The 15,195-nt window shown below is 38.6% G+C and overlaps 1 protein-coding gene across 3 annotated transcripts in view; it reads left to right on the top strand.

Moving 5' to 3' along the window:
- Tl (toll like receptor) overlaps positions 1–15,195 on the top strand; it is a 31,500-nt gene extending 16,305 nt beyond the window's left edge. For 2 of the 3 annotated variants that reach the window (XM_076133569.1, XM_076133568.1), the window contains exons 2-8: positions 3,327–3,507; positions 4,425–4,653; positions 5,354–5,602; positions 7,426–7,595; positions 8,100–8,428; positions 9,044–9,356; positions 10,311–15,195. In XM_076133569.1, coding sequence (XP_075989684.1) covers positions 3,343–3,507; positions 4,425–4,653; positions 5,354–5,602; positions 7,426–7,595; positions 8,100–8,428; positions 9,044–9,356; positions 10,311–11,834 — 2,979 coding nt within the window. In that variant the 5' untranslated portion in view covers positions 3,327–3,342 and the 3' untranslated portion in view covers positions 11,835–15,195. Of the gene's footprint in view, positions 1–3,326; positions 3,508–4,424; positions 4,654–5,353; positions 5,603–5,839; positions 6,050–7,425; positions 7,596–8,099; positions 8,429–9,043; positions 9,357–10,310 lie in introns of those variants that run through there. The other variant, XM_076133570.1, reaches the window with a different exon arrangement.

Here is a 15,195-nt window from a genome sequence, read left to right as displayed (position 1 = left end):
TGACCCGCGTAGCTCTGCGCACGTTTTCTTGTTATTATTTAATACCGCGAATTTTCAAATTTATTCACCTTTTACCTTTTACACCTTCTCTGGACTTCCACAAATGATTCATCACCAAAATTAGCAAAATCGGTCCAGCTGTTCACGAATTTTAGCGAGACTAACGAACAGCTATTCATTTTTATATTTGTAGATAGATCCTATGGTTAGTCGTCAAAACCCCGGTTTCTGAGTACATTAGTGTAGATGACTACCAGTGAAATCAAATTCTCTTTAAGAAATGTCAAAAATACATTTTAGTATAGGAATAAGAAATAGTGACGTCACAGTTTCGTATTTTCGTTGGTATCAAATGAGTGCCTAATAAAATGTTTCAGTATGTAAGTAGTAATTACAATTTCAACACTATTTGCCAGCAAAATTACTTTATAAACCGGGGGTAACCCAGTTGCGCTCACCGGTCGGTAAACAAGCCATAGGTGGGTTAAGCAACCTTTGGCGCGGTCATTCCATAGATGGGTGACCGCCTAGTGGTATTTAAACTGGGCGTCTCCGTCTTTCGGAGGGCATGTAAAAAGTCGGTCCCAGTAGTTGTCAAATGAGATAACAATCGTTAAGTCATTTCAAAGGCCTCTCGGGCGGCTTGAACAACTTTGACACTAGGTTGACCACTAACCATACGATAGATAGATAGTTGATTCATTGTACTTAGGAGGTATCGAAATATTCTTTAGACTCAGACAATACCGGGGAATTTATCTGCATACCTAGTTTTACAACCAAAACGTGCGTAAATCAATATTTTTGTAACAAAAGTAACAAAAAATCCCCGCCTGAAATTCAGAATTCTTAGCAAAGTCTAAAATTATTCAGTTGGGAACGATGCCAAGTTTTAAATGCATCGAATTAAGATGTTATGCGCATATGTACCTACAGAAATTTGTTTGTATGTAAACTACATTATTTTTTATTTTTTTACATTTCAATTACATTTACAATATAATAGGACTCCGTGGCGCAGTGGTTAAGGAGGTCGCCATGTCACTACCAGAGCCCCTGGATGTCGTGGGTTCGACTCCCACACGGATCAAATATTTATGCTATCCGCAAATAGTTGTTTCGGGTCTGGTTGCACTTTGTGTCCGTTGTTTATAGGATTATTAAAGTCCCTGCGAAATAATAGCAATACTAAGTGCTGGAATTGTCTTTTAGAAAAATAAACAAATACCTAAAAAGTAAAATATTACTTGAACTTAAATATGGCTTGAATAATTTTGACACTAGGTTAAGGCTGCGTTTCCACCAGAGATGTGCGAGGATGCGTAGCGAGGGATGTGTTTGTAAAGAACCAATAGAATCGCTTCATTTACCTCGCCTCGGTCAGCACAGCTCTGGTGGAAACGGCTCAGCGGAGCTAGATTTTTGCGCATACAAAACAAGCGAGGAATGTGTGCGAGGGATGTGTACGAGGGATGTGTGCGAGGGATGTGTTGAGAAGGATGTGTTGCGAGGTTTGCCCATATTGTACCAGCCAGTCCATAGACGGAGTTTGTTGGAAGTAGAAGTGCGTAAAATAGATATGGATAATTGGAAGAAGAAGATACTTTTATATTTAACAATTTGCGATGAAGAAATGGAAGCAGAAGATACGGAGTTTATTAGTTCTATAATTTTAAACAATAGAAGAACACACAGGTTTTGGATACGTAACCATATTAAATATCATCGTTTACATGGAGAATTCTTTACCTTTTTTTATACGGCTGATGATGAAATATTCGAAAATTCTTATCGAGTATCTAGAAGTAACTTTTATGAGTTACACAATTTGATTGAGAACATTATCAAGAAGGAAGACACTCACTACAGTGAATGCATCAGCACCAAGGAAAAATTGGCGCATTTTCACAGCTCCGCTACACATCCTCGTAGACACATTTTCATCGCACAGCTTTGGTGGAAACACCCACACATTTTCACAGCACAGCTAGACATCCTCGCACGACACATTTCCATCGCACATCTCTGGTGGAAACGCAGCCTAATCAATAACCACGATGAATGAATGCTCCGTATAGTAGAAGCCCGTATAACGTTTGTAAAACATCGTCATATGTTTACAAACAAAACCTTTTGTATGCGGGTAACAGGAAAATTGTATGAAATATACGCGATGAACGGAATGTACGCAAGCGCACTTGACCTTTTTGAAGGATGGGTCGGAGTAATGTGTTTATGTACTGGCTAAAATAAATTTTTAAAACAAAGGGTTTTAAAGTTCTACAATTTAGTACTGTCTTGAGAGAGCTCGTGACTTAGTTAGCAACAGCCGCGCGGATCGATATCTGCGGTTAAGCTTCGCTTGCTGAGGTTGTTTTGTGGATGGGTCACCATGTTATACACCGTGTTTCGGTAGGCACGTTAAATTGTGGGTCCCGGATGTAATTTTCAAAGATCTTTAACAGTCGTTAATGGTAGTCAGAAGCTTGAAAGTCTCACAAGCAGTCTTACCGAAGGGTATCGTGTTATAAATCAGGTAACTGTGTTGTGTAGGTCTGATAGACAGTCGCTGCATGTGCAATACTGGTATTCTTACATCCGGTGAGACTGGAAGCTGACTACAACTTAGTTGGAAAAAAGACAATACTCGAGTGAGAAATAATTATCACTTGTCCTAACGGTAAAGGAAAACATCATATTGAAATATTGCATGCCTTAAATTGTTTAATACATTTATCGAGTACATTCAAAGTACCCAACCCGCCAGCGTGGTGGACTCAAAGCCTAAAGCCCGGTTCCCACTGCGAGCGGAGCGGACCCATTAATGTCTCCGTTAAACTCGCAAGCGAAAACTGCACACTTGCTGACAATTTTTTTTTTTTTTTTAAAAGACAACTCCCGCACTAAGAATTGCTCTTGTGTCGCGGGGACTTTTTACAAACATACAAACAACGGACACAAAGCACAACCAGACCCGAAGCAATTATTTGTGGATCGCACAAATAATTGCTCCGTGTGGGTATCGAACCCACGACCTCCCGTTGCAGTGGTATCGGCGTGGCGACCTAAACCACTGCGCCACGGAGGCAGTATTTGTTGGTGGGACCAACAAATAGTCAGCAAGTATGCACTGTGAACCGCAGTGAGAACCGGGCTTAAAAGCCTAATCCCTCCCTCGTTTGGGAGGAGACTCTTACCCAAGCAGTGGGACTGTAATGGGTTAAAAAAAAAGATATACTCTATTTCATCAAAAAAAAGTTGGACAGGGCGACAACTGACTTATAGCATTTTCTGCAATTTTCTAATTTCCTGTTTTTTCCTTCCAGTGATGGCTCTCTAACAATGCGCCTGTTCCTCCTGCTGCTGCTGCTGTCAGGGTCTCTAGCCCTGCACCCTCAGTGCGACGCGCCCATCATCAACGACGGGGTGTCGTACGAGTGTCGTGTCGGACGCGCCAACGTCACGTTTGAGGCACGTCATAATGATCATGTCACGATTACTTGTGAAGTAAGTACATAATTATAATTATACAGACTACTAGAGGCCGCAGAATCCCGATCCCTCGGGAACTCCCTGATAAAAAGTAGCCTATGTGTTATTCTGGGACTTCGGCTACCTATATACCAAATTTCATCGTAATCGGTTCAATGGTATTTGCGTGAAAGAGTAACAAACAAACATCCATACATACATACATGGGTTTCCACGCGGACGAAGTCGCGGGCGGCCTCTAGTTTATCTATATAAGTATGTTTATAAGTTATATGGTTACAGTAAAAACACTGCTTAATTTGTAACCAAATGACCGTATATGAGTTGTCCAATATTATTTACTAGCTGACCCGCGCAACTTCGCTTGCGTCACATAAGAGAGAATGGGCCATAATTTTCCCCGTTTTTGTAACATTCTTTACTGGTACTCTGCTCCTATTTGTCGTAGCGTGATGATATATAGTCTATAGCCTTCCTCGATAAATGGGATATCTCACAGTGAAAGAATTTTTCAAATCGGATCAGTAGTTCCTGAGATTAGCGCGTTCAAACAAACAAACTCTTCAGCTTTATAATATTAGTATAGATTCCTTGTCTGAAGAGCTGTGATAGCCAAGTGGTATAAGTTGACTCCTCCCACGCAAGTGGTGGCAGGTTCGAACCCGAGGCAAAACACCAATGAGTTTTCCAAGTTATGTGTATATTAGAAATAATTATCCCATGCTCCAACGGTGAAGGAAAACATCGTAAAGAAACCTTGCATGCCTAAAATTTGTCTAATACATTTATTGAGGGCACGCAACGTCCGTCCCCAACTCGCACTTGGCCAGCGTGGTGGACTCAAGGCCTAACCCCTCCTTCATTACGGAAGGAGACCCTTGCCCAGCATTGGGACAGTAATGGGTTAAATTTATTTATTTTTACATCTCCAGGGTACAGACTTCACATGCTCCGACCTCCCCCTCTTCGACTTCGGGAGCAGTCTCCCCCTCCGCAGCGTGGGCCTCAAGTCCTGCTCCCCCTCTATACTGCGCTGCGTGTACCACGTGATCAATGCGTCGGCGGCCGAGACCATAGCCCTGACTGATATGAGGGGGGAGCTGGGAGTAGAGGATGTGGAGGGGTTGCGGGGCGTTAGGAATTTGTTTATGAGGATGGCTGGTGAGTACACATTATTATTATATATTTAGAGTAGAGAATTGCAGTGATAACCGAGTGGTATAAGTTTATACCGCCCACGCAAGTGGTCGTTCCGAACCCGAGGCAACACACCAATGACTTTTCCAAGTTATGTGTGTAATAGCAATAATTATCACATGCTCCAACGGTGAAGGAAAACATCGTGAGGAAACCTTGCATGCCTAAAATTTGTTTCATACATTTACAACAAATACAAAAAAATAAAAAAATATGTATATTAAAAGGGTCCCTTCACAATAAACGTGTATTTTTGGTACGGAACCCATCGTGAGCGACTCGCACTTGGCGTGTTTACAGTCACTCCGCACTATGAGAGTGATGTAATAGAGAGTATATCTGTGTATTAGCTGACCCGCGCAACTTCGCTTGCGTCACATAAGAGAGAATGGGTCAACATTTTCCCCGTTTTTGGACCATTTTTTACTGGTACTCTGCTCCTATTGGTCGTAGCGTGATGTTATATAGCCTATAGTCTTCCTTGATAAATGGGCTATCTAACACTGAAATAATTTTTCAAATCGGGCCGGTAGTTCCTGAGATTAGCGCGTTCAAACAAAGTCTTCAGCTTTATAATATTAGTATAGATAGATTGTACACACATTAACAACAAAAAATCTGTTGGTTAATTTTGAACAAACTAATTTCTATTACAATTTTTCAGATGCCCAAAAGACTTTCCCAATAGCAGCTATCAAAGCGCTCCCGGAACTGAAAAACTTACGCATCAACGGGGGTCAATTTCAATTGTCCCCCGACATGTTCGTCGGTGTCCCCCCGCTCAAGTACCTGGAGCTGTCAGAGTGTGCTATGACTGGTATACCTGAGGGCACGTTCAATGGACTCGCCAGTTTGACTGGACTGAACCTGTTCTCTAATAACTATGATGCTATTAATGTTGGTGCTTTTAAAGGTACGTAGCTTTGAGTTGCTTAGCGATTGTGTGTGGTGGTCTGTGGGTGTGTGTGGGGGCCATGTGTGTATGTGGGGGGCTATGTGTGTATGCGGGGGGTCTGTGTGTGTGGGGGGCAATGTGTGTGTGTGGGGGGCTATATGAGTGTGTGGGGGGCTATATAAGTGTGTGGGGGGGCTATATAAATGTGTGTGAAGGGGGGCTATGTTGGCTGTGTGTGTGTGGGGAGGGGGAGTGTATGTGTGATTGTTCTGTCTTAAATGCGTGTGCATCAATTTCAATTGTCCCCCAACATGTTCGTCGGTGTCCCCCCGCTCAAGTACCTGGAGCTGTCAGAGTGCGCTATGACTGGTATACCTGAGGGCACGTTCAATGGCCTCGCCAGTTTGACTGGACTGAACCTGTTCTCTAATGACTATGATGTTATTAATGCTGGTGCTTTTAAAGGTACGTACTTTTGAGTTGCTTATCGATTGTGTGTGGGGGTCTGTGGGTGTGGGAGAAGTCTCTGTGTGTGGAAGGACTCTGTGTGTGTCTGGTGGGGGGGGCTATGTGTTTGTGTGTGTGAGGGGTTATGTGTGTGTCTGTGGGGGGGGCTATGTGTGTGTGTTTCGGGGGGGGGGGGGTATGTGTGTGATTGGCCTAGCTTAAATGCGTGTGTATCGGTGGGGTCAATTTCAACTGTGTTTTTTTACTTCTGCGTAACTACGTAGAGCAGACGGTGTGTGTGTGTGTGTGTGTGTGTGTGTATATGTATATGTGCTACATCAAAAAATATTTTTATGTTCATTTTATATATATGAATGATCTGTAATAATTAGGTATATCAGTACCTGAATAACCATATTAAATAATTAATTAATTAACTACTCATATTCATGTAGTATTTTTATCTACAAGGATAATATAGAATTTTCCTCGTTCCAATCATAACTAATGAATGAAATCGTAATAAATCATAATTATAATTTCATTCAATATTTAATGACTAGTAAAGGAAAAAGTCAGTCCCGATTGCTATCAATTTGAAAAAAAAATGTTTTTTTTTAAAGACAACTCTCGCACTATTTATTGCTCTTGTGTCGCGGGGACTTTTGCAAACATGCAAACAACGGACACAAAGTACAACCAGACACGAAACAATTATTCGTGGATCGTACAAATAATTGTCCCGTGTGCGAATCGAACCCATGACCTCCCGACGCAATGGTAGTGGCGTGGTTACCTAAACCACTTCGACACGGAAGCAACCATGTAGTTTGGAAGAAAGACTAGACTGATATATCACACGCTCAATAAAAATCTGACCGATTACGGTTTAGGTCCAATCTGAGTAAAGCAAACAAAGGAACTCGTTTTAATGCCATCTATCTTTCTGTCTCGGATTTTTTTGCGATATCTAGTGCCTAGACCGAGTTACTACTATATCGGTCTCTTTCACTCTTTTGCGTTTTCACAATTATTACTATGATTTCGTTTTTTTTCCTACAAATTTAGTTTGTTGAGTCAGGCCAGTCTCTTATTAAGCCTGCGATATATTTGTGGTGGAACGAGATGATCGTGTTCCTATAACACAAAGGGAGGATCCTCCGAGCAGGCGAGGTGATCGTGCCTGGTGGGCCTAGGCTGCCCGACTGTTGTAGTCGGGAACTTGTATATATAGTCAGTTGCCGTGCAAACTTCGATAGCGCGATCTAGGACTTGTGACGTCAGTCACACTGCGCGTGGTGGTTGGTTGCGCGCTGGTCCCAGTAGATGTCGCTGTATGTAGCGAGCCGCTACATATTTATGTATGTAGTTCTGTATGTATGTATTTATTGCAGGTTTAAACAACGTTACAACGCTGACACTCAACACTCACAGTCATCTAAAGACGATACCACCGGGTGTGCTCACCGACTTACCTAAGTTAACCAACTTAGTGATCATCGGCAACGTGGTGCTGGACTCCTTGCCCGATGGCGTGTTTGATGGGCTGGAGATGCTTGCTGATGTGAGTAAAAATTTACCACCGACTTTTAAAATTTTGTACCGACTTTAAGGTTAACTATGAACCGACTTTAATATTGTCTAATGAACCGACTTTATAGGTATCGTGCGAGCCAACTGCAATGTAAACTAAGAACCGACTTTACAGTTGATTTGAAAACCGACTCTAATGTTGTCTTATGAACTGACTTTAATTGTGTCCAATGAACCCACTTTAAAGATGTCTTATGAACCGACTTTAAAATACGGGTATACGGTAAACCCACTTTAAAATACGAAGGTGATTCTTAATTTGTGTAAAAGGTTCTGAGTGTGTATTGTTAACCAACTCCGAGGAAGAGGAGGTTTTTAATTCTATTGATTATTATACTCAATTTTAAATAAAGAAATAAAAAAATTATAATTTATTTGTACTTCAACCGACTTCATTAAAAAGTATTCAATTCTTTATTATTCATTTTACAATATTAACCTTTAAACTGATATTTTAATGTAATTTTCTTTTCAGCTCAAAATTCAACTGAACCGAGTACCCTTAACATTAGGGTCTAAGGCCTTATCAAATCTACCATCTTTGAAAAACCTCACAATTAGTGGAAGCCTAGTGACCACATTTCCTGAAAACTTATTAAACGGGTCTAGAAATATAGAAAAATTAGATTTCAGTTACAATAAAATTGATATTTTACATCCAAGAGCTCTATGGACGCAAAAGTCTTTGAAATATTTAAATTTAAGTAATAATAAAATTAAAATATTACAAAAGGAAATGTTTCTGCCGCTGAAAAAACTGGAGTTATTGAATTTAGAGAATAATGGTGTACAGGAATTATCTGAGTGAGTATTTCCATAAATTATTTATATAAATAAAGGTTAAGCTACGCTTGCCAAGGTTGTTCTGTGGATGGGTGACCATCTTATACATATCGAGTTCCTCCGTGTTTTGGAAGGCACGTTGAATTGTGGGTCCCGACTGTCTTTTTCGAAGATCTTTGACAGTCGTTAACAGTAAGTCTGACAAGCAGTCTTAGTATCGTGTTATAAGTCAGGTAACTGTGTTGTGTAGGTCTGATAGACAGTCGCTGCATGTACAATACTGGTATTCAGCTGCATCCGGTGAGACTGGAAGCCACCAATAAAATGTTGTAAAAACATAATAAATATAAATAAATATCATTGGACAACTCACACACGGTCATCTGATTACAAACTAAGCAGAGCTTGTACTGTAACTAAATAACTGATAAACATACTTATATACTTGTAAATATACACTTATATAGATACATTAACAAGCTCAGAACAGATACTCGTGCTCATCACACAAGTATTTGTCCCGGGTGGGATTCGAACCCACCACACGCGGCGCTACGGTTGTTGCGGCGAGGTGACCGCTTAAACCACTGCGCCAAACATATTGAATATTCTTAATCATGTTTTTCCTTCTTTCAGCTACCTATTTTCAGGCCCAACAAACTTAAAAGAAATTAACCTAAACAACAATAAAATATCTTCAATCGCATGGACGGCATTTCAAGGAGTAACTAAATTGGAAGTCTTAAACCTAAACTCAAATAATTTGAGTCTAACTCCCGAGATAGACTATGAGAGTTTCGAGACGTACTCACCTTTTGAGTCCCTCACTCAGTTGAGAGTGCTACAATTAAAGAATAATAGAATTAAGACTATATTTGATGACTGGCGACTAGTTCTGACTAAATTGGAGACGCTAGATTTGAGTTGGAATCGTTTTGAATTATTACCGGTAAGGTACTACTTTTAATATAAGGTCGGGGAAAAGGTCTTTTCGCATTATAGTATGTATGAACTTGTAATAAAATCTTTTCTCTACACAAAAAAGCTCGATATTTGGGTACCTCACGAGCTCACTGAAAGAAACCTAATGAACCGTGTACTCATTTGTGATTGTTGAAGCCAAAGAGATGGTATTACAAGTACATACATACTGTAATGCTTAAAGACTTTTTCCCCGACCGATATTGGTTTAATATGTTATGACCTATCAAATTAATTTAGGTCAAATATTGACACTTATGATAGTCGTTACAATGACTGAATCTACCACTAGCTCGGAAAGTGTACAGCCTTATGAGAAGAGCTAGCAACAAACTCACACACTCTTTTCAATCGCCAAAAGTTGTAGTAATGTGTTCGGTAGTGTTGATACCAGCTTCTTACATCATCAATGATTTATACCTAATAGAAATATTGTTAAATATCTATAAAGTCCCACATATCTAATAAATTTTCAGTCTACAACCAAATTATTGTCTTCTAAAACATTTGCCACGAAAAGTCCCCCACAACTACCTTTAAAGTCCCCAAAAAAACATCTTTATATTATAAATTTAACCCATTACTGTCCCACTGCTGGGCAAGGGTCTCCTCCCGTAATGAGGGAGGGGTTAGGCCTTGAGTCCACCACGCTGGCCAAGTGCGGGTTGGGGACTTCACGCCCTCAATAAATGTTTGAAACAAATTTTTAGGCATGCAAGGTTTCCTCACGATGTTTTCCTTCACCGTTGGAGCATGTGATAATTATTTCTAATACACACATAACTTCGAAAAGTCATTGGTGTGTTGCCTCGGGTTCGAACCTGCGACCACTTGCGTGGGAGGTGACAACTTATACCACTCGGCTATCGCTGCTCTCCTGTATCTTTATATTGTCACTAACATATATTTATTTCTTTTTCAGTACCAACTAGCATTCCTCAGTCAGAAGATCATCGTAGACCTTCGCTACAACCACATAAGACACATAAGTCTAGACCCCCGGCTTTTCCACTCAAACGACACCCGCCCCCCCACAGCCCAGGTCCTCCTAGAAAATAACCCCCTAGTCTGCGACTGTGACCTATATGGCCTAAGACTACGTCTAAACGGAGGCTATATGGACAGTGAACCAAAATTTGTCCTCAACAACGCTCCCTGCACTTCCCCGGACAATTTAAAAGGTGTTATAATAAAAAATCTTAATCCTGAATTATTAGTATGTGAAATACCTGAAGAAAAACCTGAAAATTGTGAGTCATGTGTCGCTAAAGTAGCTACGAATGAACTTGTTTTGACTTGTCCGGTGTTACCAAATTATTTACCCAACTCCACAAGGGAGTATTTTATCGATACACCTACTGTTACACTCAATTTAGCTACACAACCTGATAGTTTGAAAGATTTCAATATACATACTTTAAATTTATCTCGTTCTAATATGGAAAAAGTTATTTTTAAGCCGGTCAAAAGTTTGAAAATCTTAGACCTGTCTTATAATAATTTAAGTTATATACCAATGGAGTTCTTGGATAATAATATACACTTATATCTGAAAAATAATCCTTTAGAATGCTCATGTTGGTATCAAAATGATATAAGACGGCTGAAAAATTATGAATTTTTGAAAGACTATGAAGAAATCACTTGTGAAAATGGTATATTGTTGTCTGAAATTGATGTTACAGAGTTATGTAACACTAGAGACGCTATAATAACTGGCGTTTCCACGTTTTTGGGCTTAGCAATTTTGGTAGTATTCGCATGTTTACTGATATACAAATTTTGGTATGAAATTTTAATATATGTGACTTCAAGAGGACTTTGTAAATGTTGTATAACGGAAATAATGTTAGATTCTGAAAGAGATTTTGATATTTTCCTGTCTTTTTCACATCAAGATTTTCCTATAATAAAAAATGTATTATTACCGAAATTAGAGAATAATTTCGGACAGAAATGCTGCGTGCATTATAGAGATTGGATTATAGGAGAATCTATACCCGATCAAATAAGAAAATCAGTCCTAATTTCCCGAAAAACTATAATTTTGCTGTCGAAAAATTTTCTGGAATCGAATTGGGCTAATTTTGAATTCTGGGCGGCACATAACTTAGCCATACAAGAAGGTAGGTCCCGAGTGATTTTAATTCTACTTGAAGAAAATTTAGTTAAGAACGAAAACTTATCACCTGAATTAAAAGGTTATATAAATACGAATACGTATTTGCTGTTCGATGATCCGAAATTTTGGGAAAAATTGCAAAAAGTGTTGCCACGAAAAGTATATAAATTTACCTGGTTAGATGTGTTTAAGCAAAAGAGTAGGTCTATCGAGGAAGAAAAGATAATGAATTGTGGTTTAAACGTACAGTTGAATTCTGAAGGGAAATTAATTAATTTGGCTGCTAAAGATGTTGAAGGTGGTATTGCGCCTAAATTTGTGTAGTTATATGTATTTAGAAAGTCGCCGACAAATTTCGCCGACATGCCGAACATTGTCGGCGGATTTGGACACTTATAACAGCAGATTTATTACGAAGGTAGCTTATAAGTCGCTGACCCACTGATATATGTCGGCGGAATTATTTCAAAGGCAGTCTTCAAGTCGCTGACATGTTGACAAATGTAGGCGGATTTATTATGAAGGTAGCTTACAAATCGCTCACCCGCTGACAAATATAGGCAGATTTATGTCTAAGGCAGTCTATAAGTGGCCGACGTGATAATAAATGTCGGCAGATTAATTTCTACGGCAGCCTAGAAGTCGATAACTTGGTATCACATATTGGCCTGGTAGATTATATTTCATATACTGTATACAAGTCGCCGTTCGACATTATTTGGCAACTAAATTTCAACCGGCTTTATTAAAGGTAGCTAACATTGATCTTTTAAAATTCCGCTGACATTGTTCGATGAGTCGGCGGCTAACACGGTTACTACCCTGGTTTCTGAGGTACATTTAGCGGTAGTTTATCTATTCAATAGCGTTTTTATATGAGTTTAAACGCTATTGAATAGATAAACTACCGTTCTTCTTCTTGTCTTCTTGTCGTATGGTTAGTGGTTAACCTAGTGTCAGAGTTGTTCAAGCCGCCTGAAGGCCTTTGACGTGGCTTAACGACTGTTATCTTAATTGATTACAACCGGGACCAACTTTTTACGTGCCCTCCGAAGCACGGAGACGCCCAGTTCAAATACCACTATGCGGTCACCCATCTTTGCGTTGCTTTACCCACTGATCGTTTACCGACTGGTGAGCACAACTGGCTATTGGGCGCCTCTTTAAATGTACCTCAGAAATCGGGGGTTAGTCGTACGAAATGACGTGAAATTCGTTTGTACCTTGAGTATACTTAGTATAATGCCATGGTATTCTCTCAAAATTATAGTTATATAAGTTTATAAAATATGAGCCATTTTTATAATTTTTAAGTATTTTTTTTCTAAGAATGATTTTTGAGTACTTTTTGTAAAAGGTTTTTTTTTTTATTTTTTAAGCTAATCGCAGCTTATATACTGATGCAACTATATAAGGCAGTTTTGTACATACAAATTTACATACATACATATTTGTAAAATTGCAGATACTTTTTGTAAAGCAACGCAAAAAGCTTTTAAACCGACTTTTAAAAAAAGGAGGGAATTCTTAATTCGTGTGATTTTTTATGTTTGTTACCTCAAAAGTATTTATTGAGGACAAAATTTTTCGAAAAAACGTATATTACATACTATCTTATGCCCCCAGTTTCATTCATTTGAATTTAATTGATGAAAATTGTAGCCTATGTTTGGCCGTGAGTCTATGACAAATTTCTTATAAATCAATTTATCAGTTTAGTCGTAAATGCGTAACAAACTTTTGCATTTTTAATTAGTAAAGATTGCTTTATAAAAAGTAACTGCAATAGAAATAATAATTATTATGAAGTTCAGCTTTCAGGGGCCAATTTGTCAGCATTTCGCCTTTTATATGGTGCTAATTGTTACAACGGTGAAGGAACGAGCAATGTCATGTGTGAGAGTTGTTTAAACAGTTGTTGTAGTAATGTAAAGTGTCACTTGATCACTGTGATGTACTTACCTCTCATAGAGACATGTACCCAGCAGTAGGATTATGATCACGTTGTTATAACGGTGAAGGAACGAGCAATGTCATGTGTGAGAGTTGTTTAAACAGTTGTTGTAGTAATGTAAAGTGTCACTTGATCACTGTGATGTACTCTACCTCTCATAGAGACATGTACCCAGCAGTAGGATTATGATCACGTTGTTATAACGGTGAAGGAACAAGCAATGTCATGTGTGAGAGTTGTTTAAACAGTTGTTGTAGTAATGTAAAGTGTCACTTGATCACTGTGATGTACTCTACCTCTCATAGAGACATGTACCCAGCAGTAGGATTATGATCACGTTGTTATAACGGTGAAGGAACAAGCAATGTCATGTGTGAGAGTTGTTTAAACAGTTGTTGTAGTAATGTAAAGTGTCACTTGATCACTGTGATGTACTTACCTCTCATAGAGACATGTGCTAGTGGGACAGTGATTTTGTACATAATTATAATACGTAATAAGCAATAATTATAATAATGGTTTAAATGCAGCTGATATTGAAAGGTAAATAAAAATCTCATTTTTGAATTCGTGTTATATGTACAGTGTGTGTAAGACACTATGATGAGCATGTGACGCCTATGGGCCTGCGCCTGACCTCTCACTGGTCGTGTTCGTCACAGCGCACTATGAGAGTGATGTAATAGAGAGTGTACCTGTGTATTGTACGCAACACACTATAAACTAATCTAGGCCTGAGGGTCGCTAAATAAATCTTAAATATTGTATGACTTCCCCAGCCGTGGTTCTTGTATAACTAGGCTCACTATTAATAAACGGTTTCTAAGGTACATTTAGCGGTTTTTCTTTCTTTCTTTCGTTTAAAAAGAAAACTCCCGCACTAAGAAATGCCCTTGTGTCGCGGGGACTTTTACAAACATACAAACAACGGACACAAAGTACAACCAGACCCGAAAAGATTATTTGTGGATCGCACATAAATATAAAATTGTTCCATGTGGGAATCGAATCCACGACCTGCGTATGGTAGCAGTAAACTAAACCACTGCGCTACGGAGGCAGACAATATTTCAATAGTTCAATCGCTAAATGTGCCTCAGAAACCGGCCATAAGTTGTTAGATTGTATAACACACAGTATTTGTATATATAACACGGATATTTTTATAGTTTTATATACTCTAGTCAAGTAAGTACTTCTCAAAGTGTATAAATATATAAACTTTATGTAAAAAGGATGTTGATTTATTTAAAACAAGCATTTCAATCTCATCCCCTAATTAAAACGCTTAAGGGGTTGATAAAAAAAATAGCTTAAAAGAAGCTGCACAGTAAAGTCTTCAACTATCTTTCTGCTAAATTTAATCAAAATTGGTTTACTTGTTAAAAGTCAACATCCTTATTTCTTTTTGAAAATCTCTTCTCTATCTCAAATTGTTTTTATTATTATTTTAATAATAATTGCCCACTGATTGTATGTACCTTACCTAATGATTAAAAATAATAAAATACTTGAAAAAAAAACAGTCTTTTGAATTATATACCAAGATATTAAAATTTTTTTTTTTTTTTTTTTTTTTTTTTTTTTTTTTTTTTTTTTTTTTTTTTTTTTTTTTTTTTTTTTTAAAGACAACTCCCGCACTAAGAATTGCTCTTGTGTCGCGGGGACTTTTACAAACATACAAACAACGGACACAAAGCACAACCAGACCCGAAACAATTATTTGTGGAT

This window comes from Anticarsia gemmatalis, chromosome 30 (genome assembly GCF_050436995.1).
Source record: "Anticarsia gemmatalis isolate Benzon Research Colony breed Stoneville strain chromosome 30, ilAntGemm2 primary, whole genome shotgun sequence".
NCBI lineage: Eukaryota > Metazoa > Arthropoda > Insecta > Lepidoptera > Erebidae > Anticarsia > Anticarsia gemmatalis.
The sequence above is the reverse complement of the archived record's forward strand: the minus strand, read 5'-3'. Positions and strand labels throughout refer to the sequence as shown.